This window comes from Camarhynchus parvulus, chromosome 7 (genome assembly GCF_901933205.1).
Source record: "Camarhynchus parvulus chromosome 7, STF_HiC, whole genome shotgun sequence".
In the NCBI taxonomy this organism is placed as follows: Eukaryota; Metazoa; Chordata; class Aves; order Passeriformes; family Thraupidae; genus Camarhynchus; species Camarhynchus parvulus.
The window spans coordinates 37,248,662-37,268,538 of record NC_044577.1 but is presented as its reverse complement, the minus strand read 5'-3'; the positions used below and the strand labels follow the sequence as shown (position 1 = coordinate 37,268,538).

The following is a 19,877-nucleotide window of genomic DNA, read 5'->3' as shown; positions in this document are numbered from 1 at the left end:
TGGTGAACTGGATGCTCTGGAGCAGCAGCATGGCACAGCTCATGCTGACAACTTAGCCCACCAGTTTGTGACAGCCAGACCCCAAGAGCCACAGCTTCAGGCAGCAGCACACTCTCCCCCAGGCTGGAATGCCCCCCAGCCCCTCCCAGCAAGGCTTCCCCAGGTACCTTCCACGTCGGGGCCCAGGTAGTTGCGCACTTCGCTCAGGATGAAGTTGATGTCCTCCTCGGTGGGGATGGGGTGGGCAGTGACATCCGTGGGGCTGTCCGTGGTTCCTGCAATCGTCATCTTCTCCCAGGGCAGGAAGAAGATCACTCTGCCATCGCTGGTGTCCGGGTCCAGCAGCCCCATGTTGTCAGGGCTGGAAGACAGGAGGGGCCTGGCTCAGACCAGAACAGGGGGTGGCACCTGGGGGCTGTCCCTGCACCCCCAGTGCCCAGGCAAGGCCTGGGACACAGCATCTGTTCCCAGGTAAAGGGGTCAATAAATCAAGAAATAATGGATTTCACGTGTGGTTGAGACATGGCTTTAAAGAGACGTCCCAGCAGGTTAGGGAAACAAGGACTGTGGATGTTTTTATGCCATAAAATCACAGTGATTCCTCCAATCTGCCTTCACAATAAAGGTGGTGCAGGAGGGGTGAGGGGTGGTGACTGAGAGGAAAAGAAGAACAAAGAAGAGAAATGAAGACATTTAAGGAATATCCTTGCAGTGACACTAAGCCTGAGTTTGTCACCACCTGCCATTTGAGCAGGAAGGAACACCCACAGACTCCCGAGGGATTTGGACCAAGGAACGTGCTCTGAGTGCTTCCAGCTCTGTTCCTGAATGGGGAACTGTGCTTTGAGGGGAAAAGGCAAAAGGGACACTCGCTGGATGCTGCTACTGAGGCATTTTTCATTACTTCTGCCAGTGCTACAACAGAATGATTCAGTACAAGGATGAAAAACCATAGTGCTTTGGATAGATTTTAATTCATGTATCAGGTTTTTCTGGTGTAATGTAAGAAAGATATCCACAGGTACAAACCCACTACCTCCTCATGGCTTATTACAAAGCTCAGCTTGTATTTCAGAAAACAAAAGGCTTTTATAAACACTTCTAAGTAAACAGCTTTTATGTAGGAAAACACTGAACTGCCCTTTTTTGATCATTTTTACTTCAAGGACTGATGCTGACTTTCATTTAAGGTGCTGCAACTCCCTTTACAAACATGTGCAGTCAGGTCAGGGCTCTTCAGGCTGTGCCCCTGCTCCTGAGATACAGGGAGCACATGGAAGGAGGGCAGGAGATGCAGATTTAGGCAGCAGTTATGGACTTCAGAGGGGAATTATTCAATGGACTCAAATCCTAAGGCAGGCAAAGACCTGCTTGGGTGGGATCTACCTATTCAAGCTGAATATTGCTTTTTTAGGAAGTCTGAAGTGATTACTGAAGGGAAGTTGGCAATATCTGGCAAGGCTGGGAGAGAGGCTGAGAATTTCACAGCTAGCATGTATATTAGACCCATTTTAGCTGATATTTATAGACAGCTTAGGCATACGGTGGCAGAGGTACAATCTAATAGGGGAAGTCAACACAGGTTTGGGAAAGGTAAATCACCTCAGACAAATGATTACTTTTTAAAATGAAAAAGCTGTTGATTTAGAGACAGAGGAAATCAGAGGTTTAATATACAGTATCAGAATTCAGAAACTTTATAGACATTTTCTTCAAAGTATGAATTTTTTTTGATGTGATTTCATAAAAACTGCAAAAACCAAGGAAGATAAACAAGCAAAGATTTCCAACTAAGTTTCCCCACAGCACCTCTGAACTGAAGTGTTTTAGATTGCACAGCAAGTGCTGAGAAAGGCTGGAACAGTTTTTCATATGCCAATTTACTGAATCACTGATACCAGCTATCCTGGGAAGCTCTCTCTCCATGCCCTTTGCCATGCTTGCTCCAGCTTATTTAAATAACTAAAGAACCATCCAAACAAATGCAAAATAAGGTGTTTTGCATCAGAAAGAAGCATCTTAACACCCAAATACTGGCCTTCCTGAGGCCTCAGGAGTCATGCTGCTGCACACCAGGAATACCTCTGAAACAACACCATTTTATCAGGCAGGAATTCCTACGATTCCACCATGGATGGGAGAAGGAGGTAAGAGCCATGTAGCCGTGGTTTCTCCTGAATTTTAAAGATTTCTCTTTAAAGATGGCTAAAATGGGCAAATTGAGGACTGGAAATTCCAGCGTGAAGCATAAAGCAATGCCTTTACAGAGAAATGTAGAGGCAAAAGGTCTGGGAGATCCATGGAAGGTCTTGGATCCATGGAAGATCTCCAGCTGAAGAAGTATGTGACCAAAGCACCACACAGTTAAAGAACAATAAAAAGTGACTTTCCATAGAGAAGTGAGGTGCAACAAGCAAGTTTACCTGGAATGTGGAATGCAGAGCAAAGAGGAAAATTCCAGAAAGACAGAAACATCTGAAATTGGTCAGAAGGGAGAGGAAAAAGCCTTGCTTTCACAGACACATTCCAGGCAGGAAGCCTAATTAATGAGGGGAGGAATTCTGGGACTATTAATGAAAGACTTCAATGAGTAAGAAACCCATGGGGAGTGAATGCATTAGGTTAACATTAGTTTTACAAAATCTTGACTATATTTATAACTAAAACCCTCTACATGTTTTAAAAAAATCATTTGTGTGACTGGGGGCCAAAATCCTGTAACACATTCACAGGGCACACGTGGAAATGCCAACCTTCCTGCGCTGAGCAGAGTTCGTTGGCACCACGAGAAGGAAGGCCTGATACAAGCAAGATTAAATCCCACGAGTGTTTTCTATTTAGCAGACAGATCCCTGCTTTCAGCTATCCCACTCCAAGGAAATTCAGTGCAGTGTTATCAGCTGTGCTGTGGAGGCAGTGTGTGGGCAGATACTATTTTCCAAGGAAAGTAATGCCCACACGCTGACATACACCGGGGAACATGGAGAACAGGAATTCTCCACATTTCCAATTAAAATTATTGGGTTATTACAGAATAAATAAATCAGAGCTCTCAAGCATATCCAGCCATCTTCTACTTTGAATTTACCAAGTGAGTCCAGGTTCCAAAGCCTTCCATGTTTTTGTGTAGGGCCATAAAGCTAATCACACACATCCTTCTCTGGCATATGAGGAAACTGGGATTACAGCCCATTTCTCCACATTTTTAGTACTTTAAAGCAGCTATCAGGTCATTTTACCATTTTTCATGGAGAAAGATACAAAAATGGAAAAAAAAAAAAACAGAAGAGGATGCAGGGGTGATTTTACACCAGGCCAAAAATGCCTCAATTTTACAGTGTGTGGTGGTGTCCTGTTGGGACAGCTCTGGCAGAAGCACCCCCTGGTGTACTGGAAGGCTGAATTCCCATTCTGAGAGGGGCTGTGGAAGGCATTACTGCAAGGGCACTGTATCAACACAAGTGGGCTAAGTCCATAAAGGGGAATTTCCATTAGGATGCTAATGACTTCAGGAACCAAAGGCAATATTTGAGTTCCGACTGACAAGGCTGGCTTGGGAGAAGGGGATTTGGCTTTGCACAGCAAACAGGGAGAGGAGCAGGAGACTGCAGGGAGCAGAGTGCCACGGGAACCTCTCCTGGAACATGGAGGGCACGTCCTGGCCACCAAAACCTCCACGGGTGGGCACATGGGTTTGGGGCCACAGGAAACGTGGTTGTGCTACTCTGAGCTACTTCTATTGCCGTGACAGTAATTATCATTACTGATTACACTGCCCATGCTCTCACTTATTCTGTGCTTCTGCACTCCTGTTTTCTCTGAGCAGAGCCACATCCTGGCAGACCCAGTGCACAGAGAGTTTCACATGTGAAGGCAGGGCAGTGGAGCAAGACGATCTTTAAAGTCCCTTCCAGCCCAGACCACTCTGGAATTCCATGATTTAACAGGACAAGAGATTCTGTACGAAGGTGCAACCTCTCTGGAAGGTTTTACATGCTCCCTGTTTCCCTGAGGGGGTGACCAAGCAGCAGCACACTCAGCTGGAAGGCATCACTGAAACAGGTGCTTTCACACCTGGGGATGTGCTGCCTAAACGCCTTCTGCTTCAGCAGGACTCCTGCCTTGGGCAGCTCTAACTAAAAACTACACGGCTTCAGTCTGCTCTGAAGAGATGAAATTGTTCTCCTCACCGGCACAGCGCCAGGATCCTCTTTGAAAAACACAAACAAAAATCAGAGTCAAACTGTGCACGGCGAGCTGCCGCAGAGCCAGTGGTGCGCCCCTCCCAGCTGATTTATTCAGCAGCAGCAGAGATTACAAATGGTGTCACACGGGCAGCAGGCTCCCCGTGCCTCACCTGTAATAACCAGGCATCACGATATGCACGCCTGCACTGGGCTGACAGATGTTGGGCACCTCCTGATCATCCATTTTGCGGACTGAGTCTGTGAAAGGTCCCGTGGCATTGATAACACACTTGGCTCTGACATCGAACTCCTTCCCTGTGAAAGAAAACAGTATCAATCACAGACACCATTTGTTTCCTGCTCACTGATGCTCTTTGTTATTCATCTCTCTATGAACTCAACCTACTGTAAAGTGTACCCTGTGTGTCTGAACACAACAGCTGGGATGGGTTCTAAAAATTAACTAAGTATTCACCCAACACCAGATTTGAGAGAAAATGCTTTAGAGTGGAATCCCAGCTTATCTGTAAGGGCAGAAAAGAGGCAGGCGGGGTGGAAGTTGCTCAGCTGAAATCTGCCTCTCAAGAAGAGAGATTTCAGTCTCAGCCCACAGACGCAGTAAATGGGATTACTACTGTAAGCACGGAGCCTTTTACAATGTCATCTTTGCTTGACAGAAGGGCTAGGATGCCAGACTCAGTCTGGCCTGCCAAAACACTGGGGTTTGAGTGAGAAATGTGACAGAAGCGGAAGCTGAGTGACACTAATGGCATGGGCCAGAAAGATGCTCCTGTGCTGGTTCAGGGCTGTTTGCAGACAGCAGTGGCCCTGCTCCTCCCGCCCGTGTTATCACAGGGTGTCACTGTCCCCTGCAGTGCACCCCACAGACCCCACTCACCTGTGAGCACATCCCTGCAGTGCATCCCGTGGACCCTGCACATACCCCAAACCCCCATACAGACCCCATACACCCCAGACTCACTGGTGAACACATCACTGCAGTGCACCCCGCAGACCCCACACACACATCCCAAACCTCAGACTGAATGTTGAGCACGTCCCTGCAGCGTACCCCGCAGAACACACACACACACACACCCCACAGACCCCACTCACCAGTGAGCACGTCCCTGCAGCGCACCCCGCAGAACACACACACCCCCCAAACCCCATACATACCCCATAGACCCTGTACACCCCACACTCACCCGTGAGCACGTCCCTGCAGCACACCCCACAGACCCCAGACACATCCCCCAAACCCCACACACACCCCAAACCCCACACTCACCCCAAACCCCACACATCCCCCAAACCCCACACTCACCGGTGAGCACGTCCCTGCAGCGCACGCCGCAGACGCGGCCCGTGTCCGAGTTCTTGAGCAGGTGCTGCACCTCGGTGTAATTGGCGGTGGCAGCGCCGTAGCGGGCGGCGGTCAGGGCGATGGCCAGGTTCATGCGCGCGTCGTTGTGCTGTCCTGTAGGGAAGGACAGCCGTCACCCGCAGCACGGCCGGCGCGGCGGCAGCGTGTCAGCACAGATCTGTCACAGCTGTCCCTGTCACATCGCGTACCGCTTACGGCCGCTCGCTGCCGGGCTCTACGCGCAGGGCCAGGCCGGGCGGGCACCGCCGCGTCCAGCACGTCCCGCGGGCTGGGCCTGCCCCACACGGGGCTCTGACTGCCCCACGCGGGGCTGTGCCTGCCCCACACGGGCTGTGCCTGCCCCACACGGGGCTCTGACTGCCCCACACGGGCTGGGCCTGCCCCACACGGGCTGGGCCTGCCCCACGGGCTGTGCCTGCCCCACACGGGCTGTGCCTGCCCCACACGGGGCTCTGACTGCCCCACACGGGCTGGGCCTGCCCCACACGGGCTGGGCCTGCACCATGCTTGCCCCACACGGGGCTCTGACTGCCCCACACGGGCTGGGCCTGCCCCACACGGGCTGAGCCTGCCCCACACGGGCTGGGCCTGCCCCACACGGGCTGCGCCTGCCCCATGCTTGCCCCACACCGGCTGTGCCTGCCCCACACCTGCCTCACAGGGCTCTGACTGCCCCACACGGGCTGTGCCTGCTCCACACATGGGCTGGGCCTGCCCCACACGGGGCTGTGCCTGCCGGACACGGGGCTGTGCCTGCCCCACACACACCAAGCCTCTTGCCGAGGGTCTGTACCGCTGCACTGAGCAGCACATAAACCATCCCTTCCAGCACACAAACCATCCCTGCCTTTCCTTTATCATCCTGCCCTAACTCGGTACCCACACCCAGGATTTTGACAATACAACTGGTATTAACCAACAAGTCCGATTACCAAGTGAACACATGACACTCTACATCCTAAACATCCTTTTAGAGACTCTGCCAAATTTAACTGGGTTTTTTTTTGGATATTCCTTTGAACTTCCCAACATACAACATAAAAGCAACCAAAAAAGAGAAATAAGTGGACAAGAATTAATGAAGGATTCTTAACACATATCATTAAAGATTTATTACTGAAATTCCCTCGTTAAAGAAAACCAAGAGAGAGGTGGAGGGACTGTGAGGGGAAGATGATTAATTACTCTGAAATACTGGTTTCACCTGAGACTTTTCCTATTTATTATTACACTGAAGTTGGAGGCCTGGATGCTGGCTGGAAAGAATTACTATACATTGAAGGGGCCAGGCTCTGTGTGTCCTGAATAATTAATTTCCAAGCAGGCTAAACTTCCTGAGGTTCACTTCCCCACCTGCTTGGACCACTGCTATCACGGACCATACTGGTAAAGTGATAAATTTGTAATAGATACTGTAGGTGATTTATGTTGCCAGCATTCCCAGCATTTAGTATAAATGGTTTATGTAAAGTTTGGTCCTTCGGATTCTGCCTGCGCAAATCTCCAACCCCCGTGCAAATCATCTGTTCCCAGCTAAAAGGGCAAAGTTATAAAGATGGGATCAATGGCCTCGCAAGCGCCACCTCCCCTCCCCAAACCCCTCATTCCAACCCAGCCCAGGCTGTGCAGTGCCATCCGTCTTCAGCAATGAGAAAAAAAGTTACACAAAGTGTGCAGAAACAGCAGCATGATAAAGCACCGATGAAGAAACAAACAGTAACTCCAATTCCACTCAGCAAACAATGCCCAGAATCAGCTGCAACAACGGAAGAACAGCAAAACAACTGAGCAAGATGTCAGGAAAAGTTGGGGATGCTCCATCACACGAGATGCACGAGAGGGAACAACCATCGGTCAGAGCTGGCAGGCAAAGCTTTCAGTAAATGCACGGGCCCTGCTGCTGCTGCCGTGGCAAGGAGGGATAAATGACCTTATGAGGTTCACCTCAAAGCTGCCCAGTTTCAGGCAGGGTTGGGAGAAGGTACAGCTCGTGTGCAGAGGGAGCACTGGGTGAAAAAGGGACAAAGGACAGCGACAAGCTGCGGTACAGCAGCTGTTCCAAGTAACAACAGGGATTCCAGAGGAACCCAGCACTCAAGGGAGGACTGGATGTGGCACTCGGTGCTCTGGGCTGGTTGATGAGGTCACAGCTTGGACTGGATGCTCTCAGAGGGCTTTTCCAACATAAATGCTTCAGTGATTCTGTAATCCAGGAAGTGTTCCCTAGCCTGAAGCCCAAAGGCAAGGGCTCTCAGGAGCTCATTGCTCTGGAGACATCCCCCTTTCCCTGGGGCTGAACTGGGCCAGCCTGACCCACGGCACCACAGGCCTCAGCTGTCACGTGTCATGCAGCAGCCCCCCTCAGGCAGGGCCCCCAGACCCCAACCCTGCCGTGCCACTGGCACAAGGGGATCTGCTCCCTCCTTGCAGCAGGACCCCGGGGCCAGGGCGTTCAGACCCCCAGTCTGCTCCTGCCAGCAGGGCCCCAGTGGCACCGACACAAATGCCCCTCCTGTGGTGCCCTGGTGTGGGATTCATCACATTCAGCACGACCCCACTTCAGCCAATATTAGCTCTGGTCTATGGAGCCCTGACTGTTTAAATTTGGCGAGTTTGCCTCTTCCCAGATTTGTCACTTATTTGTCCAGAGCAAAAGCAATCCGGAGGAGCCAATCAGCAGAATAAATAATGTGAAAATGGGGAGCTTCTATAAAACTGAACTTCCAAGTAACAATTGTTTAGCAAGCCCCAAATCCAAAGGCTGCTCGGCGTTTTGTTGAGCCTCCCAATGCTCCTAAAGTCAGAGTGAGCTCAGGACACTCTCAGCACATGCCAGGATTTGGACCACTGTGCTCAAAACAACATTTTCCTCCTTTCTCTGAACCTCTCATCCATTTTCCCCTCATCATTATTCTGACGCAAGAACCCCCATGCTATTACTCACTCCTCAGCTGTCCAAAAGCAACTGAGTGCCCATGGAATGCATTTGCAGGCAGAGGACTGGGAAATAACCAGTTCCTGATTAACTACACGGCTAGAAAAACACACTGGCTTCAGATTGATGTGACCTACAGTGTGGAGTGTTTGAGTATTTCACAACATGAACAGCAGAGATCTGGAGAGGTCTGGGTTTGAAAGGAGTAAAGAGTGACTTCCCACCTTGGGAATTTATCATCTGTGGAGAACAACAGCGCAGTTTAGGACAGATGGGGTCACAGGATAGTGGTTCCATACTCAGAACAGCTGGGTTTTGCCTCTTTTTGTTTTTAAGGCCTGCCAACTGGCATGTGTGTATTCTCCCTAGATAATGACATTAAAATCCTGCACTTGAACAGAGAACCAGAATATTCAAATACATCAGCCAAAAAGTTATTTTCTAACAACAGAGTGGCTAAGCCAAATTAATTTGGCATCCTCTCCACAAGTGAGTATGCCCCTGAAGATCCCTTAAATCTCCTAAGTGTAGGCAACCCAGTGAAAAGGTAACTGGGGCATTCCCCACGAAGAGATGTTCACCAGTGCCCTGCCTGGAGAGGACGCTGCTGCTCCAGGGCTGGGTTTGAGCGTTTGTCCCTTGCACGGTGCCAGTTCTCACCTGCTGCATCCCAACAGAAGGCAGCCACAGCTCAGCATACTGGGAGAAGCTTCCCTGAGCCAACTGAGGAAACATGCTGAGCTCTCTGCAGCTCCTTGAGTAGTGCCTCTTGAAAATGGCGAGGAAAACTGAAAGAGTCATCCCTCCCTTATTTGCTGTTTTCACCTGCTGTAACATGGTGACAATGAAGAGATACTTTCATTTTTACTAAGGGCAGTCAACCCAGCTTTTCCCAAAACACTGGCCTAAGTGCTTTGACCAAATTAACACTGAACCCTCTCAGAAACCCCTCAACCCTGGAAGCCACACTGCTGAGGACATTTAGTGTGCAAAGACAGTTTGAGTAAGTCTATCCCACACCACGTTAAGCCCAACAGTGATGCCATTTGGTTTATAATTTCTTATTTTTGTGTAATTTGGGAGAATTCTATTTTCACTCCTTAGTAGCAAATGCTGTATTTCTCCACATCAGAACAGACAATGTTTCCGTTGGCACTCACAGGATCCTCCCCCAGAGTGCACACAGTGTACATTCAATTTTATTTTTATCAGAGCTGAGCCCCAGCCAGCAGGGAGTGGTACCAAAGCCCACAGACCAGAGAGATTTGTTTGGGACTGGTTCAGGAGCGTTGTGCGAAAACCAGAGCGTGAATGAGGCACTCTGGCAGTTCTGGTATGTTCTGTCCTGTGTCACTCTGACAACTACCCCGTCACACCGATCCACAGAGCCCCAGACAGGCTGGGCATGAGAGGGACCTTAGAGCTCACCTGCCTACAGGTGTGTTCCTTACTGCAGCCCTGCACCAGGTAACTGCAGGCACACAACAAAGCAACACAGGAAACCAGATCCTTTCCTGTTCAAGGTTTTCTCTCTGTGTACCCACAAACCTGACCCCAGCCTCACCACACTGAAGGCTAGTGAGTGATGACACAATTATACATGTACATTAGATATATACAACTACACTAAGTCCCCAAGACTGTCCCTCTCCTATGGTTTTAAGGAAGTGCTTAATTGCACGAGCAGTTTTATTACAAGCATTAAGCAGGAGCCCAGGAGCTGTTGTGCATATGGAAAGGGTTAGATCCCAGTCAGGCACGATGAATCAGCTGCAGTGACTCAAGATCGTTCCAGACTCCTCTGTGCGAGAGCTCAGCGAGTTCTCCTCCCCAAACAAGCAGAGTAAGCTCAGGGGGAATGTCCCCTTTGACTCGTGAGTCACAAGTCAGAACAATGCCCTCAGACCTGAACTCTCCAGCTCTCTGAATCACAAGAAGCTGAAGTGGAATTTGCTGCAAACTCCCAGACTTTCTAGGCTGTGCAGCACTCGTGTCCTTGCTCCTGTCCTGCTCCAGGGGGACACGTTCTGACCCGGCTCCATCAGCTCCTTCCCCCAGCAGCACAGCGACAGCACTCCCGGCTGTGCCTGCAGCTCAGGCAGAGCCCTGCCCTGCTGTGCCCTGGGCACCCGTGCTGCCGCAGTGAGGCACAAGCAGGTGGGAAGGACGGTGAACAACTGAACATGCACTGGAAATAACCACAGCCCACATTTCAGCTCTCTAACACCTGCCCAAAGTGTGAGCTTGCATGGCAAGGGAAGCCTCCAGCCTTCTCACAGCTAAACTGATCCCAACAGATCCAAACTCAGATTTGACACATCCAGTTTAAATAACCCAGTAGTAGTCACCTTAATTTCTGACCTCTGCCATTTAGCACCAGCTCAGATCACAAGAGCTAAATCTCCCTACTCTTGGAATCACAGAATGGTTTGGGTTGGAAGTGACCTTAAAGCTTGTCCAATTCCACCCTCCTACCAGGGACCATTTCCACTATCCCAGCCAACCTGGCCTTGGACACATCCAGGGGCAGCCACAGCTTCTTTGGGCACCTGTGCCAGGGCCTCAACTCCCTTCACAGAGCAGGATTTCTCCCTCATCTCCCACCTACACCTGCCCTCTGTCTGTTTAAAGCCAATGCCCCTGTTCCACTATGATTTATTCCAAATTCTGTAGTTATAAACAAAGCAAGACGCAAGCAAGAGGCAGAAAACCCATAAAATGTTTTTACAGAAGAAATCCCAATATCCTTCAAATGTCTGTCTGATCGAGTCTGCTGCCAAGTTACAGCACAGGAGCTAAAACTCCTACTGAAACTAAGATCCCAGAAAGCCACAAAAATAAGCCACAATATCCACCACATCCAGTGACAGACAAAATTTGGAATTCTGGCTCTGTGTGACTGCTTTATAATTACGTTGTTTCCCACTTCTTTTGTATCAGCCTTCAACTTGTCACTACACTGTGACTGCCGTGTCAGTGGCAGGAAAAGCACCGTGTTAAAATGAAACTAAACATTGTCACTGTCAGTTTATGGAAACAGCGCTAAAATGTCACCATGAGCGCCTGTCACAGCGGGGCCGCTGTGGCCGTGCCACCGCGCCAGGCAGGACCCGTGATGTCACCACAGCGCGCTGTGTCCCTGCTGCCACCCACGGCTCCCAGGGGGAGAATCCCGTCAGGGTGAGCTCCCATCGGGCCAGCCGTGCTGGTTTCTAGCTCCCAACAAAGCGGTGATGGACGTATCAGCCACCGTGCGCTGAGCTCGGCCAGCCGCTGCTGTGCCATGCAGGAGAGCCCACCTGGGAACCACGCTGGCCAGAGGGAGGGAATGCCTGCGGGGACAGAGTGCCCTGCCACAGCAGAGAGAGCAGCCCCGCTCCCACAGATCACAGAGCCCACAGCAGCAAGGCTGGAACACACCTTCCAGACCACCCAGCACCACCATTATCTCCCCATAACCATGGCCCAAGTGCCACATCCAGATGGCTCCTGCACGCTGCCAGGGATGCTGGCTCCTCCACTTCCACCGACAACTTACTACAATGCCTGGCCACTCCTGCAGTGAGAAGTTGTTTCTAACATTATTCTGATGCTCCCCTGGGCAGCTTGGGGCCAATTCCTCTGCTCCTGTCCCTTGTTCCCTGGGAGCAATGAAATGGGCAGGGATTCCATCGCCCACTTCCCCTCCCAAGGACACGTCCCACAGGGAGCAGCGCACCTGGCACCCCGTGACCCACTGCAGCTCCCACAAACAGCCCCTGCTCACAGCAGAGCTCCATCCCTTGCCCTGAAAGCCACGACACACCGGGGACCACGCAGATGTTTGTGCCACAATGAACAAGTAACGTCGTCTTGCTCAGGAATAATCTTAAATCTTTTTGGTAACACGATCTGAAGAATTATTCCCCGTTCACTTCTTAAGGGACACAAACCCCATCCTTTGCTTATACAAGCATTAAAAAAAGAAAAGAGAGAGGCCCTGAATTCACCGGAATATTCATCATTTCCAACCTTAAACCCAGAGCGTACAAACAGATGAATCCGGCAAGTCAGAAAGCAAAGCCAATTTAATCTGTGGCTCCCCTGAGGTAAATGTAGTTCACAGTCCTGCCCCCACCCCAACCTCAGCCATAATCCCTGCTTCCTGGAGGTAAGAAAGCACTGGAGTGAGGAAAATTCTGCAGCAGGATATAATGATCCAAAATGACAGGGACAATAATGACAATGAATTTCATGTCTCCCAGCCATGAGCTGGGGATGCTTGACTGGGCTGACTCACACGATTAAATTGTTACAGGTACAGCAGGAGACGCAGTTATCATCCGGTGCTTTTGGGAAGGCGCCTGGGGCAGCAGGCAGGCAGCGCCCTTCTGTCGGGAGCAAAGGGCTCCTCCTGCAGCCACGCGGCTGTGCCCGCACCTCCGACAGAGGCAAAACTGCGTTAAACATGCAGCTGGTGCAGGCCATTGATTTTATCCCTTCTGAAAATGATAAAAGGGCCCTGGCGGGGAAAGCACGGCGGGACCGGAGCGGCGAGGCACAGCGTGTGCCCGAGGGAGCTGGGCAGCTCTGGGAGCTGGGGCTGCCTGTCCGTGCCAGCACCAGCATCAGCACGGTGCAGAGCTCTGTGCTGGGCTCTCTGCATCTGCATCCCTGGGAGCTGGTCCTGCCTGTCCGTGCCAGCACCAGCATCAGCACGGTGCAGAGCTCTGTGCTGGGCTCTCTGCACCCCTGGGAGCTGGGGCTGCCTGTCCGTGCCAGCACCAGCATCAGCACGGTCCAGAGCTCTGTGCTGGGCTCTCTGCATCTGCATCCCTGGGAGCTGGTCCTGCCTGTCCGTGCCAGCACCAGCATCAGCACGGTCCAGAGCTCTGTGCTGGGCTCTCTGCACCCCTGGGAGCCGGGGCTGCCTTGTGCCAGCAAGCTCCGGTGCGGCTGCGCTGGGCCTCACCCGGGGCGTCCGTGCCAGCACCAGCATCAGCACGGTGCAGAGCTCTGTGCTGGGCTCTCTGCATCTGCATCCCTGGGAGCTGGGGCTGCCTGTCTGTGCCAGCACCAGCACCAGCACCAGAATGCTCCAGAGGTCCATCCTGGGCTCTCTGCACCTGCACCCCTGGGAGCTGGTCCTACCTCTCCGTGCCAGCACCAGAATGCTCCAGAGCTCTGTGCTGGGTTCTCAGCCCCTTGCAGCCCCACACCCTGCAGGATTTCACGGGCAGCCCTGCGATGCAGAACGTCCTGGCACACAACAGGGCACAGACACACACCGAGTGATTCCCAGCTACACCATGGTCAGCGTGCCTGCAAGGCTTCTCTCTCCCACCCAGCCTCAGGCTGGAAACACCAGGAAATATGAGCAGCCGCGTGTTTAAATTCACCTATGGAAAGTCTGTTCAGTGACAAACTGTCAGAGTTTTTATATCCAGGGAAGGAAAACAGCCACAGAGTTGTCTGTAATACCCCTATTACAGCTCAACATCTCCAAATATCCATTTGTCAAACATGAATTATAAAGCTATAACATTTCATAATTCAGGACACACTCAAATCCTAGCAAAAATAGCTACAAGAGCCCAAATAAAAAAAAGCATTTATTCCATTTTTGACAGCTTAATGAATGCCCTACTCTTTTGCATTGATTTTTGTGTGTGTGTCTGCGTGTGCTCGTGTGCCTGGGAAGGATTTCTCAGGGGGTTTGCTGTAAACAGGGAAAGTGAAATCCTCTGCCAAGGCTTTTTCTACTTTTAAATAACCCCCATATTAAAATATTTCAGCAGAGAATGCATGCAAAACTACTGAGAATGCAAAAAGCAAAAAAACAACTACTTACATCCCAGTAAACATACTGGAGATTTGTAGAACAAGACATTAAACAATCCAATACCTCAATGTAGCAAGAGAGTCCCAGACACAGCATATGTTAATTTCTTCTTTCAGGAAATAACAGCAAATTCAGAAAGCACGGTCAGCAGAGCCCTAGAATCTTAAATTCAGGATTGATTCCAGAACACAGATTTTTCTTACCTACCTAAGGGCTCTTACAAGGCAAAATATGTTAAAGAAGCCTGCAAGCACCCAGAGACAGAAAAATAATGTATCATACAGAGAACCGTGCCACTTGGAATTGCTGAACACTTTACATTGACACACTCTGGCCAGCTGGATGCCTGCTTTAATGGTTTTCCTAGTTCTTATCATAATGAACTCTATATAATTTAAATGGAGATTAATTCTTCCATTTAAAGTGCTTTGGAACAATCCTGCCCGAGATCCTGAGCTCAGCCCAGCCTCTCCCTGTGCCTCCCCTCCAGTTCTCCCGCAGCCCTTAAGTGGATCTGACAGATCCCTGCTCAGATAGCAGCCGCCTTCTCCCCCCAAAATGTTGCCTTTTTGCTATTCAGGAGTATCCTAATACCAACAAATGCTAAATGCAGTCTGACATGTCCCCCTAAGAAACAAACTTGTAAGTTGTGGCTTCAAAGCAAACCTTGAATAAATAGGACACGTTGTGTACACCCCGGCTAACATCCAACATATGCTTTGGCTTCCCGATGCTCAGGCAGAGCAAGAATAGCCTCTGGACAAGGCTGTGATTTGCTCTTGCTGGTACTTCCAACGTTTATGATGTACCATTTCTTTGTGCCTGTATAAACAATTTAGAGGATGTAATGAAGACGACCCCGGCGCGGTTGGGAACGCAGCGTGCCCATGAATTATGGATGGCTGGAGGTGCCAGCGGCCCCACAGGGACCACACAAACACAGGGAGCCCTGGGCAGGGCTGCAGCACACCAAAATCAACCTGCACACGCAGTGTCTGCACCTCTTCCCCTCGGTGCTGGGGATCCACAGCTGTCATCATTAACAGCTCTCTTTGCAACAATTACAGGGACAAGGAATAAAGGAAAGTGAGGAAATAGGGGAAAACTGCATTGAACTGCACTTACGGTTAAGACATTCCATCCTTAAGGCCAATTTATCGATTTATTCTTTGGGGGAGAGAGAAGGGATGGACAGAGAAGAGAAAGATGTCACCTATTTTAAGACTTGTATTCTGCTTTGCCATTATTTAATACTCTATTTTATGACTAATCCTTCTGAAAGCACTAAAACAAGTTTAATTTCATCACCCCCTCCTCTACTTTCAGTTCCATTCCCTCTCCCTTTGTGCTCCATCCCTCTGGATTTAGGGTGTGAGAGCACATCATTAAAATTCAAGCACATTAATTTACAAGACCTAAAGGGAACTTGCTGAAATGCTGTGACTTAAAGCCCATTTCCTGTGGCCAGAACACAGGTTAATTGATCAGGACAAAGCAGTTCATGTGCCCCAGCCCCACGGGAGCCCGCCTGCCCCGGGGGCCACCCCAGAGCAGAGTGACACAGACAGGAGTGAGCTGAAACGTGGCCTGTTCACAACTGAATTAGCGCTCCCGCTGGACAGCAGTCCTCATTCTGCACTAGGTGCAGCCTCAGAACACTCACATGTGCATTATCCACTCACAAATTTCACCCCTGAGTCCTTCAAACCCATCTTACTCTTCAGGGAAACTGAGGCTTGGTGGAGCTTGGAGAGCTTTTAATTCAAAACAGCATTTCTTTCCGTGCTGCCTAAAACCGAGGATAACTAAGCTGTATCTTATCGAGAAAGCAAAATAAAGCAAGACAGACTTCCCCCCCCTTTTTTTTCTATTTTACTCTTCCTTCCCAATACTGAGTGTGGGTTTGTTTCCCTCTGTTGGGATGGCACTAAACCTCCAGGGACATCTCTCCGTCACTCGGAGCCCTGCCCTGCCTGTGTTTGCCATCAAAGCCCACCTGGCATCTTGATGTTGAATCTTCAGATTTACAGCACTGTTTAAAACAATTATTCATGTAAGAAACATGAAAACCAATTTTAAGGCTATCCTGAAAGATGTATCTTTGGGATGCTGGAGTAGTAAATAGCCACGATACAGCCAAATTATTTATTTAATCAGAAAAAACTTCACTAGATTATAAATAGATTTCAAGCTATAGTGCTCTTATGAGAAGTGTAATTACAGTTAAGAGAACCACTTCGTTCTTCTGGCAGGCTCCTGGGATCCCTTAAAACAAGCTAAGGAATAGCTCAGGATATGGAAAAAATAAACCTGAATTCCCTCTCTGTGCGCTGTGTATGGCAGGTCCTAGTGCTGGGTAAAAACCCGCCACATAATCCCACAACAAATTTTGCTACATTTGCAAATTTTGCTCTCATTTCCTCCAGACCTTAAAAATAAGATTAAAAAATGCTGCTTCTATCAGTAGTAAAATCAACTAAACACCAAGTCCATCCTTTAAATCCAACCCTCCTCTCAAACAAGAATCTGCACATACATATTCCCACACATACATATGAATTTTTAATTGATTTCCACGCTGCTGGGCTCTGTCTGAGACACCTGCAATGAACAACATGAGCTTTAGCCAGAAGCCTCACAAACCCCACTGGGGTCCAGTGTGGTTCCGGAGCTCTTCCCAACGCAGAACCCTTTTGATGAGTTGTTCTAAAGGCAGTTCTACAAAGGGAAAAGAACTCCCTTTATAATCCACCTTGTGTGAAGACCTTTCTGCTGCCAAAAGGTCAGAAACCACATCTCCACCAGACCACTTTGACATTGCTCTACACCCACTAGCCAAGAAAAGCCATTGCATTTTCTCTTACATCCAGTAAGTTGCTGCTGTGAAAACATGACTTCTCTCCCAAACTAACAATTAAGAGGCAGGCTGCAGAGAGCCAGGGTACAATCTCCAGGCCCCCACTCGTGTTTGAAGCCCAAAGCCCAGGAGCCCAGAGCAGGCAGAGAGGCCACGCACCATCATAGTAGACAATGGCTCCCACCAGCTTGTCCCTGCGCAGCATGGGGAACAGCTCCAGGGCCCGGCTCTTGGTCAGCACATAGCTGCTCTTCAGGCACTGGCTGCCTGCCACCAGGTCATACAGCTTGATCCCAATCCAGTAGTATGGCAGCTGCCACCACCTGGGGGGAAACAGCACCGGCAAGTGAGAAAAGAGACAAATGAAGCATTTACAAGTGCGTGCACACTCTGCTACTGCAATACAGAACACAGAATGTTCTTACAGCAGTTCCTCCTTGCTCAGCATTGCAAGCTCGTGGCAACAAGACAATGTAAATACTCCAGACTTAGGTGTTGTTTGCCACTGTTTTCAACTGAGCTACTCCCTGCAGTGAGTCAAGCACATTCAAGGATTTATTTGCTCTAAAATCAGGATCTAAACGGGGCTGTTGTGCCTCTGTGTGAGATACTGGAGCTGTGTGCAAGCTGAGAGGATTCCCCCAAGGCAGGGTTTAAGGCCTCCTGCACAAACAGGACCACAATAAATGCAGGCAGCCACTGACCTACTCAAGCTCCAGCTCTTACAAGCCCCTCCCACTAAGACAGGAATAATAAAAAAGGGAATGATCTTAATAAAATTAAGTTCCTTCAGCAAAACCTCCCTGCTCTGAGCAGCCTGTTCCAGTGAGTAACTGCTCTTGCAGGCTGAAAACCCAACCCAAAGCACTGAGTGCCTTCCTCAGAGGAGAAGGAATCTGTTCTGTGCACACCCAACTGCCCTGTGCCCACAGGGACTGAACAGCACCTTGCTGGGAACACTGGGGGGACAGGGGTGAATAGCAAATACATCCTGGGAATGAGAGCTCTTGGCAGCTGTCCCTGTTGGGGTGCTGGAGGGCACTGAAGGGCTGCACCCCAGCATGTGCCCCCCGAAGCAGCAATTGCTGGCTGGGCACAGGAGAACTTTGTGCTTCTGCAGCCCAGCAACTTCCCCCAGAACAGCTTTTAGAAACCCCTCCCAGGCCAGGGTTTGCTTGTGAGAAGCCAAGGTAAAGGAGAGAAGGCACAGCAGAGCTTACTTGTAGATGGGGAGCATGATGGGCAGCGCACCTGAGAGGTGGGGCGCGCTCTGCAGCAGGTGTGCACGCTCCTCCAGAGCCTCCTTCACCATCCTGTACTGCAAAACACCAGCCAGGGTCAGTGCCACCCTCCTCCAGCCCTCCCTCACCATCCTGTGCTGCAAAACACCAGCCAGGGTCAGTGCCACCCTCCTCCAGCCCTCCCTCACCACCCTGGAGTGCCAAACACCAGCCAAACCCAGCCAGGGTCAGTGCCACAGCAGCCAGCCCTGGCAGCAGGGCAAACACTCAATACCAGACTTTACCCAAGTATCAACACCTCCCACCACTGTCACTGGGCTTTCTCGCTGCGATCTGCCAAGAAATCCAAAGGTTAAGGGAAAGGATCCCCGATAAAATAAAGCGTTGGTAGTTTCATCTTGGTGTCCTGGCAGGACAATTCATAATTTTTCATTTGAACATAAAGCTCAACAAGCCACATTGCCCTAACGAGGGGCAGGAGGCACTTCAGGAGGGCGACGACTGATCCCACAGCACAGCTCCATGCCAATTCCCACAGCTCAACCCCATCCCAACTCCAAGCTGCAAATGCAGAAGGGTTCTCCAAACCAATCAATGTCCATCAATGTGGAGCTGTTCTTTGGCAGAAAAGGGGAGTTTCTCTATGTGGATAACTGCAGGGTTTGGATATTTCCCCTGAAAAGTCACCACTCCTGCAGCAGCATTTCAACCACTAAAACATACTTTGAGAGGCTCCAATGGAAAGACAATGTGATTCCTCAAAACAGGAATATCAGGCTTCCACCCACACAAGAATGCACAAAAGCATTTATAAACTCTCACTCATTTACCATATTTTATTTCCCCATGCCAAAATAAATCACTCATTTACCATCTTTTTTCCCCTTATTCCAAAATAAGTCGCTCATTTACAGTATTCTTCCCCATTCCAAATTAAATCACTCATTTACCATCTTTTCTCTCTCCAGACAATTCCAGAACAGGACAGCCACTCACTCCCCCCAGTTCATGACATTGCCTGTCTCTTTTAATTTTATTTTATTTCAAGCTCTTTTTGTTCTGGCATCAGCCCTGTCTCTGCCTGCCTTTCCCAAAACCCACAGCCTGCAAGGCATGGCAGTGACACTGCCCATCAAAGCTCCCCCAGAGAAGACACTTCCCATGCCCAGTGCCTGTGGAACACAACACTGCAATCCAGCACTGGAAAGCTCAAAAGGAGACTCAGCTCTAACTGGGACAGTGAAGTGCCTACCAGCAATTCTTGCTGAACAACCAGCACAAAAAATTACCTGCTCGAAATCCAACTTCATGATGGCCTTCTGGAGGTACCTCACTCCACCATGGATCAATTTAGTGCTCCTGCTGCTGGTCCCCGATGAGAAATCATCTCTTTCTAGAAGGGCTGTTTTTAGTCCTGTGTTACCAGAAAACCAAATTAACTTCTTAAAT

The 19,877-nt window shown here is 49.9% G+C and overlaps 1 protein-coding gene across 4 annotated transcripts in view; it reads right to left on the bottom strand.

Annotated features, from left to right (window-relative positions):
• The window catches only part of GPD2 (glycerol-3-phosphate dehydrogenase 2), a 47,946-nt gene that overhangs the window by 11,311 nt on the left and 16,758 nt on the right, over positions 1 to 19,877 (bottom strand). For 3 of the 4 annotated variants that reach the window (XM_030952740.1, XM_030952742.1, XM_030952743.1), the window contains exons 4-9: positions 19,718 to 19,842; positions 18,408 to 18,505; positions 17,347 to 17,510; positions 5,515 to 5,667; positions 4,358 to 4,502; positions 168 to 361 (exon numbers count right to left, since the gene is read on the bottom strand). In XM_030952740.1, coding sequence (XP_030808600.1) covers positions 168 to 361; positions 4,358 to 4,502; positions 5,515 to 5,667; positions 17,347 to 17,510; positions 18,408 to 18,505; positions 19,718 to 19,842 — 879 coding nt within the window. Of the gene's footprint in view, positions 1 to 167; positions 362 to 4,357; positions 4,503 to 5,514; positions 5,668 to 17,346; positions 17,511 to 18,407; positions 18,506 to 19,717; positions 19,843 to 19,877 lie in introns of those variants that run through there. The other variant, XM_030952744.1, reaches the window with a different exon arrangement.